The sequence below is a fragment of the Sinocyclocheilus rhinocerous genome, unplaced genomic scaffold (genome assembly GCF_001515625.1).
Source record: "Sinocyclocheilus rhinocerous isolate Xijiao unplaced genomic scaffold, SAMN03320098_v1.1 scaffold303, whole genome shotgun sequence".
Taxonomy (NCBI): Eukaryota; Metazoa; Chordata; class Actinopteri; order Cypriniformes; family Cyprinidae; genus Sinocyclocheilus; species Sinocyclocheilus rhinocerous.
Genome location: NW_015656152.1, coordinates 33,998 through 48,568, shown reverse-complemented (window position 1 = coordinate 48,568; position 14,571 = coordinate 33,998). Strand labels below are relative to the sequence as shown.

General features: G+C 35.2%; 4 protein-coding genes across 4 annotated transcripts; 1 reads left to right on the top strand and 3 right to left on the bottom strand.

Moving 5' to 3' along the window:
- Positions 1 to 1,804: 1,804 nt before the first annotated feature.
- LOC107719390 (trace amine-associated receptor 13c-like) lies at positions 1,805 to 4,437 on the bottom strand. Its single transcript, XM_016526803.1, has 2 exons — positions 4,408 to 4,437; positions 1,805 to 2,551 (listed from the first exon to the last, which is right to left on the bottom strand). The coding sequence occupies exons 1-2, from the start codon at positions 4,435 to 4,437 to the stop codon at positions 1,805 to 1,807; spliced, it is 777 nt and encodes a 258-aa protein (XP_016382289.1).
- Positions 4,438 to 5,275: 838 nt separating this feature from the next.
- Positions 5,276 to 6,301, bottom strand: LOC107719423 (trace amine-associated receptor 13c-like). The gene has a single exon (XM_016526834.1). The coding sequence runs from the start codon at positions 6,299 to 6,301 to the stop codon at positions 5,276 to 5,278; it is 1,026 nt and encodes a 341-aa protein (XP_016382320.1).
- Positions 6,302 to 8,333: 2,032 nt separating this feature from the next.
- Positions 8,334 to 9,359, bottom strand: LOC107719422 (trace amine-associated receptor 13c). Its single transcript, XM_016526833.1, has one exon. The coding sequence runs from the start codon at positions 9,357 to 9,359 to the stop codon at positions 8,334 to 8,336; it is 1,026 nt and encodes a 341-aa protein (XP_016382319.1).
- Positions 9,360 to 13,296: 3,937 nt separating this feature from the next.
- Positions 13,297 to 14,340, top strand: taar10 (trace amine-associated receptor 10). The gene is made up of 2 exons (XM_016526802.1): positions 13,297 to 13,621; positions 13,694 to 14,340. The coding sequence occupies exons 1-2, from the start codon at positions 13,297 to 13,299 to the stop codon at positions 14,338 to 14,340; spliced, it is 972 nt and encodes a 323-aa protein (XP_016382288.1).
- The last annotated feature ends 231 nt before the right edge of the window (positions 14,341 to 14,571 follow it).

The following is a 14,571-nucleotide window of genomic DNA, read 5'->3' as shown; positions in this document are numbered from 1 at the left end:
TTAAAGTCGGCATGAAATCAAAATTGACTTTATTTACTTTACTAGCGCACATTGCTAGTCTTGATGTGAACAATTAATCCGTGCAAGTTAATCTGCTGAAAAAAATTTTTGTCTTGGTAATCTTTAATCAAAATCTGAACATTTGCTTCTGCTCTGGAATGGCAGTTCTTCTCTGATGATGTCAGTTTGACGGCTTGGGCAGAATATCCTTTTAAACACACCCCTCCAACCGTTAGTTTGATATGAGTGAGAGACAGAGAGGAGGAGCGCCAAAATAAAACCATACCCTCTATTCAATATTCCGTTTCAGAAGGAAATATGTCACTACACTGAAAAAAAAAGTCGGCAGCAACTTCCGGTTCACGTGTAGAGGAGAAACAATAATGTACAGTTTGTGGAAAATAATGTGTTTTTTGAACCTTAAACCGCATAAACACATTTCATTACACCAAATACACAAAATAATGTTCTTTTTAGCAACATCATATGACCCCTTTAAAATAAAATACTTAGTCTTCACTGTATACATTAAATAGGCTACAAAAACTATTCTGTAAAGAGCAGTGAGTGATTTCCCCCCCCTTCTTTTTGTTGTTGTTGTTGTTTGATTAACATTAAGGACACAGACATAAGCAGGTCTATTAGGTTGCTGTCACTTTAATACAGAGCCAATATACTGACCCACACTGGACAGCCGGGTGCATGTGCCCAAAAGAAAATTATAACTTGTGCATTTTAAAAATGATGACGTGATTTTCTTATTGTGCTGTTTTTATATGGTTACATAATTGCAATTTAATTCTTAAGTATTTTTTCTTAAATGTACAGGAAGCACTGAGGAACAGCATTTTTACTTTTTTATTTTATTGCCACAAGAATGTAACACAGAATACAATCATATAATTGATGTTCACTGAGGAAAAAAACCCCACCAGATACATAAAATATGAGCAATCAGCATTATAAAAAACACATGATAACAGTCTTCAGAATTTTTAGATATTAGAATTGTTTGGCTTCGTGATTTCATTCTCAAAAACAATACATATAGGCTTTTGGTTACTAAATTTGCTTCTGTAAATTTGTATTGTTCACGTTCATGTAGCAAATGCTGCCAGTACACCATTTTTTAATGACATTTTCCCATATAGTAAACCATATAGTGAATAAGCGATAATGTACACAAGAAAATATGGTGTCACTTTGGATGATTTTGGTACTTATGTCATTATCTGCAGCCATAAAATCTAGTCTACAAAGCTACATGATATATGACATTATATAAAGCTTTTTAATTTAATTAAGCTTATATGTTTTTACCTTAATGTGCGCATATATTAATTCACTTGTACATGACAAATTCATCTAAACTGAACTAAGATGGACTGCTTTTGTCTGTTGTTGTCATCAGAAACTTGACTTGTAACCCTGGCTTTTGATACAGGCCACTAGTTGGACTGACACTGTTTTTCTTCTTTGCCAGTCTATAGATTTTTAGAGCACCCTTTAATCTTACATGGATTAAACACCAAATATGGATCATAACAAAACTACTTGAGTACAGAGTGCAAAATGTATAAAGTGCTTGTTTAAGACTAAATGGGTATTTTCTTCTGTATGTAGTGTTTTACATTTTATATATGGAGAAAATGTGTAACTGTGTTCCAACGTTTTCATATGGTTCATTATTTGTGCACAATACACAAATCATTTCAGTAAGAAAGTATGCGCTAAGTTAAAAACAACAAATGCTGACCAGATCAAATTGTGAGTCAGATCAAAATTACATGAAAAAGAACCAAAGTCAAACAGTGAAAACACTGATGTCAGAAGAGTTTGGTTCAAATATTTTCAATGTTATAATAAGAGAAAGGGTTTTTCTGAACCATGGGTAGAAAAGGCCATATATGATGGGGTTTATGGTTGAGTTAATGTAGCCTAACCAGACAAATGCTTCAAACAGAGCAAAAGGAGTGGAAAAGTTGATGTAAGGGTCAATCAAAGAGTTAATAAAAAATGGCAACCAGCAAATAATAAAAGTTCCAACGACCACACCAAGAGTTTTTGCTGCTTTGCGTTCAGATCTTCGAGAACTTTTAAACGTGCTCTCATTTTCATGATGGTTTGCCTCACCGATTGTTCTAATGTGCTTTCTGGCAACTACAAAAATTCTTGCATACAGTCCTATCATGACAGAACAAGGCAAGAAAAAAGTTAGTAATGTGTCTAAAACGGACCACAATGCATTGAAAAGCAAAGTGCAACTTCCCATACAGTATATTGATTCAATATATTCCTCCAGTCCTTCCACATTAGCTTTTGAGTACACTAAGCCATAAGAATATAATGCAGCCATGCACCAACTTATCATCACCATGACCCATGCGACAGGTATGGTTATTTTTGTAGGATACAGAAGCGGATAACAAACTGCCTGATGTCGATCAATAGCAATAAAAATTAGATGAAAAATAGACACTGATGTGAGAAATAGGTCAAAACTTGAGTGTAGCAAACAGAAGGCATCTCCATTAAACCCAATTGAGCATCTCTGGAGAGACCTAAAAATGGCTGTCCACCAACGTTTACCATCCAACCTGACAGAACTGGAGAGGATTTGCAAGGAGGAATGGCAGAGGATCCCCAAAGCCAGGTGTGAAGAACTTGTTGCATCTTTCCCAAAAAGACTCATGGCTGTATTAGATCAAATGGGTGCTTCTACTAAATACTGAGCATTTTTCAGTTTTTCTTTTTTAATAAATCTGCAAAGATGTCAACAATTCTGTGTTTTTCAATCAATATGGGGTGCTGTGTGTACATTAATGAGGAAAAAAAATTAACTTAAATGATTTTAGCAAATGGCTGCAATATAACAAAGAGTGAAAAATTTAAGGGGGTCTGAATACTTTCCGTACCCACTGTATATACTGTATATGTGGAATATATAACCATATATATATATACATATATATGACTGAAATGACATTATTTAAATATTCTGTTTGTCCATTATTCAATTATCTTATAAAAGTATAGTTTAAATAAAATTGTGGAAAAAACGTATAAATGAAAGCTCTGACATTTATCTCATGACAAAGACGAAAAATTCATTATTTAATAAAAAAAAAAAAAATCTTGAAGTGAACACCCATGATCTAAATTACTGTCATTGACATGAAGAAGATTTAGGTCTGGCTACTGACACAAATTCACAATTTGATTAGTTTGTGATTTGATTCAATTCTGATATCGATTCGATTCAATATTGATTCATTTGGATATACATCAGGTACAGTACAGTTTTTTTTTTTAAAGGAAAAATTTCTAACTAATGCTGTAATCTATACAGTAAACCCTGTCAGTTGGTACGTTACTATAATATTAAATATTATAGTAATGTAGGATAAAATTAACTGATTTGTTTAGAAACATTTAAATGTCACATAAAGCAGTTGGTAACAACAACAATAACAATAATAATAATAACTTGTTAATATATAGGCTAATTATGTTTCTACTCTGATTAGTTAAAAAAAAATTATAAACATTTCAACTGTGGCTTTCTTAAGAGCTTGTTTTCATGACACATTTATTTAAAGAATTAGATATATTAAATATTTACGAACAGTTTAAAAATATAGAATATGTAATATAGAGCATATTATTAGCAAAACACTCTCTAGAGTTGAGGGACATTGAATAACTTTCCTTAGGTAAAGGTGACGTCTTTCTGCAGTTAAAAGTCTGTGCGATTACACGAGACACGATACGCGAACGCACTAGCACTTAGCTTAATTTGAGGCAGCTACTGCGTTCTGTGGCGCCACATTAAAGAGTGCCAAAACGGTATTTATTATTTAAATTTCGTAATAAAATAAACAATCTGAAAGCTAAGACTTTGTTTCATATCAGAAGTAACAAAGCACACAAAGCATACAGCAATTTATTGGACAGGCGGCACGCTACAAATAGCTAATGTTTAGTGCAGTTTTGTTCACACATCAACTGAAACCAGCAAACTACGATTGATTCTCGGGATTTAAGAATCGATATCGGCTCATGAAAAATCAATTAAAATGGAGGAATCTATATTTCAACCCCCTATTATAAGAATTCTAAGGGATTCCTTTCTCCAGAAAGGCTTTTATAGACATTGGGTTAAATCACACTGAATGTATAAAAAACGACGGTAACACTTTACTTGAAGGGGTGTGCATAAGACTGACACGACACCTTCATAATCATGACATGACACATGTCATGAATATGAAGGAGGTTTTATGTTATTGCTCAACTAGGAGAAAGTGTTGTTATTCATGCCAAGGTATATAAATTGAATTCGGTTTTTGCATTTGTAGTCCCTTTCTGACCCCTAGCTGAGTTAAATAACTTTTGGTAGCACTTTACTTGAAGGGGTGTACCCTTATCCCTAACCATAGCCCATAACAAAGACATCTCAAACAATGTCATCTTTGCATTAAAAATTGCATAACTGAGCGAATGACACTTAATGACAGTTGTCATAAACATGCATAAAAAACCTTCATATTCATGACATGTGTCATGTCATGATTATGTAGGTGTCATGTCATGATTATGAAGGTGTCATGTCAGTCTTATTCACACCCCTTCAAGTAAAGTGTAACCAAAACTACTGAATAAATGTGCCTTAGCTTTTATATTAGATTAAAAATCTGCAGTATTTTTTTTTTTTTATGTTTGTACCATCAGATCAGAATTCAGGTTGTTTTTTCATCATTTGGGAGGCAATATGTATTTCATACATAAGGCATAGTGTGCCAGAATTACTTTATTTTTGCTCATATTTTCCTCATATACTGAATGAAGGGGCGGTTTTTGGACCTAGTAGGGCCTGTATCTATGAATGTTTAGAAATAGAGTCCTACTTGCTTTGCCACTTATGTTATCTCATGCACCAAAAGACTTTAGCACCACAATGATACAGCACAATAGGTGTGACACAGCACATTTATGTTTGTGCTTGACACATTCAGTTATACTAAACTAAGATGGACTGCTTTTGTTTTTGATTTTCCAAAAAGTTGAGTTTTTTATGTTTTATATAGGCGTATTTTGCCAGGATACAAATTCAGATTGTAGATCATCTTTTAATTTTGCACAGATAAAACACATGCAATTTACACTATTCTTTAGTTTATGCTATTTGCACATTTTGATGTAAATGATTTCAGTAAGTATAAAAATTTCAATTGTTGTCCAGTGTGCTGCACAGTGACGTGAGACTGAAATTAAATCAAACAGTGAAAACATTAATATCAGATGAGTTTGGTTCAAATATTCTCCTTGTTATAATGAGAGAAAGGGTTTTCCTAAACCATGGGTAGAAAAAGCCGTATATGATGGGGTTTATGGTTGAGTTAATGTAGCCCAACCAGACAAAAACTTCAAAGAGTGCAAGTGGGGTGGAAAAGTTGATGTAGGGATCCATCACAGAGTTAATAAAAAATGGCAACCAGCAAATGATAAAAGCACCCACAACCACACCGAGAGTTTTTGCTGCTTTGCGCTCAGATCGCCGAGAGCTTTTAAACACATTCTCAGTTTCATGATGGTTTGCCTCACTGATTATTCTTACATGTTTTTTTGCAACTACAAAAATTCTAACATACAGTCCTATCATGACAGAACAAGGAAAGAAAAAAGTTATTAACGTGTCTAAAACAGACCACAATTTACTGAAAAGCAGACTGCAACGTCCTATACAGTATATTGATTCAATATATTCCTCCAGTCCTTCCACATTAGCCTCTGAGTACAGCAGACCATATGAATAGACTGCAATCAGAGCCCAACTTATCATCACCATGACCCATGCGACAGGTATGGTTATTCTTGTCGGATACTGAAGTGGATAACAAACAGCCTGATGTCGATCGATAGCAATACAAACAAGATGCAAAATAGACACTGATGTGAGAAACAAGTCAAAAGTGGAGTGTAGCAAACAGAAGGCATCTCCATAGTACCAGCAGCCACCCACAGAACGGATCATACTGAAAGGCATGACCACCAGTCCAAGCAGCAGGTCCGCTAGAGCCAGAGACATCACCAGGATGTTAGTGGGAGTCTGGAGCTGTTTGAAGTGTGCGATGGAGATGATGACCACCAAATTTCCAAGAATGGTCACAGTCATCGCCAACACCAATAGGAGATACACCACAGTCTGAGTGGAAACATGATGTGTGCCTTTAAGACAAGAGTTGTTCACTGCAGGAAAACAAAACTGAGTGGGATCGTATTCTTGTGATGATAAATCCATCCTGCCTTCGTCTTCGCCTCAGAAAATACAAATAGTCGATTCTGATTCAGTTGGACTAGTTAGGCCCTAAAATACACTTCATGCTTTTTTGACCCTCCCACATCATCATAGAGCAGCAAATGATCAACAAGCACTTATTAAAAATTAAAAATATACACTCTCAAAAAAAGGAACAAAAGTTTCACTGGGGCGGTACCCTTTTAAATGGAACTAATATGTGACCCTGTCTGTAAAATCCAGGCTAAAGTCTCAAAATCTAATTATTAGATAACAAGCATCAAAGTTTGATTTCAACCATTAATTTCACTATGATTTCAATCCTTGACATGGCCTTACTCAGTCAATATTAAAGATATAAAGGTTATATTTTCACAGAATGCTTGTGATCTTTGATCTTTATGAAGGATGGTTTTATGTAGAAAACTGTAAATCACAAAAAATTACTTTAGCTGGGTTTTCACAGGCAGGGTCACATATGTCACTTTACGTATTAATATGCACACTTTAAGTATTAGTATGTACCTTTAAGAGTGTCAAATTCAGCTTCCGGAGGGTCACTGTCCTGCAGAGTTTAGTTCTTACTCTAATTATACACACATAAACCAGCTAATAAATGTTCTCAGGATTACTAGAAACTTCCAGGCAGGTGTTTTGGAGCTGGTTGGAGCTATACTCTGCAGGACAATGGCCCTCCAGGATCAGAATTTGACACGTGCTTTAAGGTACTACCATTTAGGGGTGAATAAGATACAGATATGTACCTTTGGGCTTTTGTACTTTAGGGTACCGCCCAGCGACAGCTTGTACATTCTTTCTGAGGGTGTACCATCTGAAATTACATTAAAGTTTTTGGTTTGTCCATAAATGAAAGCTATGCAGTTTTAGCTGAAAAAAATCCATTCTTTTTTACTAGAAGAATTGTGATCTATTTAATGGTCTTCCCAAAAGACAAACAAATCCTATGAATCAAAATGCAGCACCACGGATCATAACATAGCATGCCATTTTCTGGTTAACCGCACAGAAAGACAAAAAAGCAAACAAGCTTTATATGTTACATCAGGGGTAGCCAATGTCAGTCCTGGAGAGCTATACAGTCCTGCAGAGTTTTGCTCCAACCTTGATAAAAACTCACCTGCTTGTAGCTTTCTAGTAACCTCTAGACCTTGATTAGGTTGGGGTGTGTTTGATTAGGGTTGGAGCAAAAATCTGTAGGACTGTGGCTCTCCAGGACCGACACTGGCCACCCCTGTGTTACATACTGTAAATATTATTAAACAATTTAACCCTCAGTCTTATTTTTGCCCTGAACATTAAAGATGTCTTGGGCCAAATTCATAAACTGTGTTTGATTAGGGTTGGAGCAAAAATCTGTAGGACTGTGGCTCTCCAGGACCGACACTGGCCACCCCTGTGTTACATACTGTAAATATTATTAAACAATTTAACCCTCAGTCTTATTTTTGCCCTGAACATTAAAGATGTCTTGGGCCAAATTCATAAACCTCCCCTTTAAAAAAAAAAAAAAAACCAATATACACAGTATATTTAATTTTCTCCACTTTATCAAGGTAACACTGTATAAACTACAATATACATCTTCAGCCTTATAATCTAATTTAAAAATCTCTGGAACGGAACACCCACGAGCAAAGATGGCAGCAAGTAGATCATGTATTTGAGATAAATAAAAACGCAAAGGAATGACTTTCTCCTGCAAAGCTTTTAAAGGCTTTCTTTGGCTGGAAGGAAATACTTAATGTACAGAAGCCTACTGAAGAAATATGCCCTAAGCTTCAGCATACCACTTTTGTACACTGAAAACTGAATAAAATATACATTTTAAAAATGTCTGAATCATAAAATCAGAGTTCAGATAGTTTTTTCATTATTCAGCATGCAATGTGTATTTAACATAATAAGTGTGCAGAGATCTGATTTTAGATCACCTTTTAATTTTGCACAGAATAAACATCTGATTTTACACTTTTATTTATGTGATTTGCAAAGGAAATGTGCTGCACAAATGGAATCAAACAGTAAAAACATTGATATCAGAAGAATTTGGTTCAAATATTCTCCTTGTTATAATAAGAGAAAGGGTTTTTCTGAACCATGGGTAGAATAGGCCATAAATGATGGGGTTTATGGTTGAGTTAATGTAGCCTAACCAGACAAACACTTCAAAGAGAGCAATTGGAGTGGAAAAGTTGATGTAAGGGTCAATCAAAGAGTTAATAAAAAATGGCAGCCAGCAAATAATAAAAGCACCCACAACCACACCTAGAGTTTTTGCTGCTTTGCGCTCAGATCGTCGAGAGCTTTTAAACATGTTTTCGTTTTCATGCTGGTTTGTCTCACAGAGTTTTCTAGCGTGCTGTTTTGCGATCACAAAAATTCTTGCATACAGTCCTATCATGACAGAACAAGGCAAGAGAAAAGCTATTAATGTGTCTATGGCTCCCCACAATGCATTGAAAAGCAAAGTGCAACTTCCCATACAGTATATTGATTCAATATATTCCTCCAGTCCTTCCACATTAGCTTTTGAGTACACTAAGCCGTAAGAATATAACGCAGCCATGCTCCAACTTATCATCACCATGACCCATGCGACAGGTATGGTTATTCTTGCAGGATACTGAAGTGGATAACAAACAGCCTGATGTCGATCAATAGCAATAAAAATGAGATGAAAAATAGACACTGATGTGAGAAACAAGTCAAAAGTGGAGTGTAGCAAACAGAAGGCATTTCCATAGTACCAGCAGCCACCCACAGAACGGATCATACTGAAAGGCATGACCACCAGTCCAAGCAGCAGGTCCGCTAGAGCCAGAGACATCACCAGGATGTTAGTGGGAGTCTGGAGCTGTTTGAAGTGTGCGATGGAGATGATGACCACCAAATTTCCAAGAATGGTCACAGTCATCGCCAACACCAATAGGAGATACACCACAGTCTGAGTGGAAACATGATGTGTGCCTTTAAGACAAGAGTTATTCACTGCAGGATAACAAAACTGAGTGGGATCATATTCCTGTGATGATAAATCCATCCTGCCTGTCTCAGTCTTAGAAAACAAAAACCTATAAAATTCTGGCCTAGATGGACTACCAGTATGTTAACAGTGAGTTAAGAGTCCCTTAAATACACTTCATCGTCTTCTCTGACCCTCCTACATGATGTGGCAGCAAATAACAGCCAAGCACTTAAAATATACATTACTTCAGTTTTCTGCTTTAGCCATGGCTCAATGATTCTCCAACCTAGTACATAAACTACTGTCAAAAAGTTTGGGGTTGGTGAGATTTTTTTAGTGTTTTTGAAAGTCTTTTACGCTCACCAAGGCTGCATTTATTTGATCAAAAATGCAGTAGAAACAGTAAAATTGTAAAATATTATTACAATTTAAAATATCAGTTTTCTACTTGAATATATTTTAATGTATTTAATATATATTTAATATAATTAATATTTATTCCTGTTAAGCAAAGCTGAATTTCCAGCATCATTACTCCAGTCTTTAGTCACGTGATCCTATAGAAATTAATCTAATATGCTGATTTGCTGCTCAAGAAAGATTTATTATTATTAATGTTGAAAACACTTGTGCTGCTTAATATTTTTCAAGGAAACCGTGTTGCAATTTACTTTTACATCTTTACGGTCACTTTTGATTTAATGCATATTTGCTATATAAACATATTAATTAAAAAAAGTCTTACTGACTCTAAACTTTTGAATTGTATAGTGTATATCAAAGCTATTCACTTATGCATTTGATGTGACATTTTATTTACTTGATTATGGGGTGTCTATTCATTACCCATATTCGGTAAGATTGCTGTTGCTGAAGCACTTAATGTAGATCTCAAAAATGCAAATGCAAAATGTATTAAGACAATTTACAATCCCACAATGCATTGCGATAAAGATTAAAAAAGAGATAAAAAAGAGAAATCCATTACAGTTCATTCAACACTGAAAAGTATTAATAAACATAAATGCATTGGAACATATTAACTTCATATGCTAGGCATATTGCCCTGACCATTATGTCCAATTCTATCCACAAATCTCTCTTTATCCACTTTTTTTTTAAATAAATACAAAAACAACAATTACACAAAATAAACACTTTAAAGGCTTATATTTTTTATTTCCTAATGATTTTTTTTCATTCATATTTTCATTTATCTTGTTTTTATGACTTTTTTATGCCCCACTCCTTATTATTCTGTATTATTTAATTAGCACAATCAGAATGATGCAACTCCAGACGCTCTGAGGTCAATGTTTTCACTCCTGTAGGGATCAATCAGAATCAGGTGTGATTCTTTTGGAGTTTAATGAGGACAGGTGTGAATGTGCCGATAAACAGCAAGACATATTGCAAACATGTTTATCACATTTAATAAGTCCCTCAGCTCACAAACATTTTTAGATGAAGAATACATAATTCTAACCACCAGTTATTTCCACAACAGGATTTCTCTAGAGTCAGAAATTACACAGGTATGATATGACAGTTTCACTGGAGGAATCAAAAAGACATTTGATTAGGATTTTAAGCATATTATAATGAAATATGCAAAGGCCTGTATTTCAACAATGAGCTTTGAATTAAATCTATAATCTAGCTTTAATATTTCATGCATCAAGAATCATTGTCTTCATCAACACCATAAAAGCATGAAAAAATAAGGGTCCCATCATGCCACTGGACACTTTTGACCATGTTAACCTCTCCACTATATCTCAAACTTTCAGTACAAAATGTCTGACTTCTTGTTTTACGAAGGCCAATTTCATATCCTGAATACACAGAAATATAAAATTTTCACACTTTTACAGCTTGATTGGAAATGACACAGAAAAAAAAAGTTATGTTCTGCAATTTAAAAAAAACTTTTTTTGAAGTTGCAAACAAAGATTACTAGAGTGTGTTTTACAAGAAAGGTCCACCCAATTGGCCCAACGTTGGAATCCAATGGCGTGGGCGAAGGTATAATGCATGTAGGTCTTTTACTTACGCACTTAGTTTATCATGTGTTTTAAAGAATAAACTCAGCTACTACATGTGCACATAGACTAGCTGAGTTTATTCTTTAAACACATGACTGCTTTACTGTAAGTGTGAAATACTTAGGTAAAAGGTTGTAGATACTATGCATTCTAGACCATGTGTCTTGTGTAAAATTAGAATAACTGTAACATTGGAATTATTCAGCAATTTCAAGTTGTGTGACTATGTTGAATTTGTTTGTCTCCAACGTGGAACACTCGACTATTTCCCATATAGCTGCACTAATCCATGTACAGGAACATAGAATTGCCATGTGGCTACAATGTGATTCACAATTGCATGATCTTTTCTGAATAGGCTTCTAATTGATTAATTATGCAATTGGCATGATACATTTATACCTGACAAATAAAATGTTATATTTGATTTATTATGAACTCTCCTGAAATCATTATGACTAGTAGATCACGTGGAGGCTGATGTTACCTCAAATCTACGGCCAGGATAGGTCAAACAGAGGTTCATGTATGAATGGAGCAGTAGGCACGTCATCTGAGACCTTCTGATTTCTGTCTATCACTGATTCTAGCAAGTTGTACGGGAAATGACTAAATAAACTACACTTTTTGTCAAGAGCAAGCAGTAGGCTGCCAGACAAAACAGGTATTAATCAACCTAGATCCTCTGACGAAAATCAGACTGGCGAGTTTGTGATCGTGAGATCCGCGCAGGCCACGTGAGACTCAAATGCGACATTGGGTCCCTGATGAACGAATAATTGAAAGTATGGGACATCCAGAATAATCAGATATCTAAATTAATACATAATCGATATCTGTGATCAGTTCTTAATTAGAAATACAGTCTAAATTTAATGATCATTTGAAATTGGAGTCAGATTAAACATGGAGCTAGACTAAAATTGAAACTAAATCCTGATAAACTAAGTGCGCAAGTAAAAGACCTACACGTATTATACCTTCGCCCACGCCATTGGATTCCGTCGTTGGGCCAATTGGGTGGACATTAAATTGGTTTTTATACTTCCAAAATTCATGATTAATTAAATGTGTTACTTAACATTTCGCCGTAATTATTTCTGAAATTTACTAGGAATTTCTGTGGGAAAATTGTTTCAAAATAAATCATACACCATTTTTTTTTCAAACAACACGTCTCATATTTCATCTGAAGCTCTTCACTGATCCTGTTGAGCATTATTGGGGCAAAACTCTTGGTGATGATGGAAATGACATCACAACTGGACAGCCATAATATGTTTCAAAAAATGAAACATTTTCACAAAATAAATACTAAAATAATTTATATTTATTTTCTTTCTTTAAATGTCCATAATAAAAAAAAAATGCAATTATGCACATTTTAGGAAGGGTTTTCTTATTTCAAAATGTAAAGCCTGGTACTGGAACAAAGGCAAAACAATAAAAAAATGCACATAAAATACATTTAAATTAAGCAAATATAAATAATGAATGCATGCTGAATTCAATCCTAGCAGCTGAACTCTGCTAGTTTTAATATATATCAAATATCCAGGAACATAAAAGCACCAAGATTAAGAAAAATAATAAGTTTAACAGACTGCATTCATTGATTTATGTAACTCAGGATCAAAATAGAGGGAACTCTCATAGGAAAAGCTTTCTGTTGATAGAGGATTGATGTAGTGACAGTAGTGATGCAACGCAGGAGGGGTAAGGATATAAATAAGTGCTTTCTGCATGTTCGCTATTGCGTAGACAGGTAAGGTCTGTCAATAATGTCTAATGGTATAATTCATGTTCAAGCTGCAGGGCTGATAATGTTTTTATGTGTTTATGGCTATGAAATCTAACTATTAGTGGTAAAAGGTCACATTGCTGTTATGATAATAAGAAAAGCAGTGTATTATTTGCTTATACATAAATGTCTGTGTGTGTTTGCAACAGACCATGTCCAGCTGGTGATGGACCTAAACAACTCATCCTGGACTAGGACTGACCGTGGGCCTGTTCTCTGTTTTGGGTCGTCCAACAACTCCTGTGAGAGATTCATCTACCCGTCAGAGATTCAAATATTGCTTTATTTGTTCTTCAGTGCCATAGCGCTTACCACAGTATGTGGAAACCTGCTGGTCATCATCGCCATCATTCATTTCAAGCAGCTGCACACACCAACAAACTACCTCATCCTGTCTCTGGCCATGGCCGACTTCCTCATCGGAGGTTTTGTAATGCCTCCAAGCATGCTGCGCTCTGTTGAGACTTGCTGGTACTTGGGAGACATGTTCTGTAAAATACACAGCAGTGTCGATATTATGTTATGCATCACATCTCTTTTGCACATATCTTTCATCTCAATCGATCGCTATTATGCCGTATGTCACCCGCTTCAGTACCAGAATAAAATCACACCTCCCGTTTCCCTCATTATGATTTCCCTAAGCTGGAGTCTGGCTGCCTTTGTTGGATTTTCTATGGTGTTTCTACAACTCAACATTTTGGGTGGTGAGGAGTTTTATTTCGATAATGTAGCCTGTAAAGGAGCTTGTATCATCTTTCAAACCGCAGCAGCCAGCACCATTTCCTCATTTCTTGCTTTCGGCCTTCCCACAATAATTGCTGTCAGCATTTATCTAAAAATTCTGCTTGTTGCACGAAGACAATCAAAATCTATACAGCATTCAGCACCCTTTGGCAAGAAAAGCTGTGTATCTATAAACAAAACCCAGGGGAAGGCCACAAAAACGCTGGCTATCATCATGGGGGTTTTTATTGTCAGCATCTCACCCTTTTTCTTCTGTAATCTAGTAGATCCGTTTCTTGAATACACAATACCACCAACCGTATTTGATGTATTTTTGTGGATTGGATATTTGAATTCTCTGTGTAACCCTTTTGTGTATGCATTCTTTTATAGATGGTTTAGAAAAGCTCTGAGAATCATTCTTTTGGCTAAAATCTTTCAGGTTAACTCTTCACAAACTAACTTGATGGAAAGACGTGATTAGGAATGACTATCTTTTGTAAATAATAATATATATATATATGTATATATATGTAAATAAACAAATGTCCTGCTAATATGTTTTCCCTTCCCTTTTTTGACACAACCAGTATTGTATAAAGCGCTATACAAATAAAGTTGACTTGACTGAGTTATGTCGTGACGACATTAGGGGCTCCCAAGTAAGACCCCTAATGTTGTCATGGTATAACTTCTCCATCAGGGAACGAGGGTT

Excerpts from the sequence above, each read along its gene's own strand:
- LOC107719390 (XM_016526803.1), bottom strand. The coding sequence starts at position 4,437 with ATGGTTAGGGATAAGGGTACACCCCTTCAA. Across the intron at positions 2,552-4,407 it reads ATAAGGGTACACCCCTTCAA|AGATGCTCAATTGGGTTTAA; the intron begins GTAAAGTGCTAC and ends AGGTCTCTCCAG.
- LOC107719423 (XM_016526834.1), bottom strand. The coding sequence starts at position 6,301 with ATGGATTTATCATCACAAGAATACGATCCCACTCAGTTTTGTTTTCCT.
- LOC107719422 (XM_016526833.1), bottom strand. The coding sequence starts at position 9,359 with ATGGATTTATCATCACAGGAATATGATCCCACTCAGTTTTGTTATCCT.
- taar10 (XM_016526802.1), top strand. The coding sequence starts at position 13,297 with ATGGACCTAAACAACTCATCCTGGACTAGGACTGACCGTGGGCCTGTT. Across the intron at positions 13,622-13,693 it reads GTACTTGGGAGACATGTTCT|ATCGCTATTATGCCGTATGT; the intron begins GTAAAATACACA and ends TCATCTCAATCG.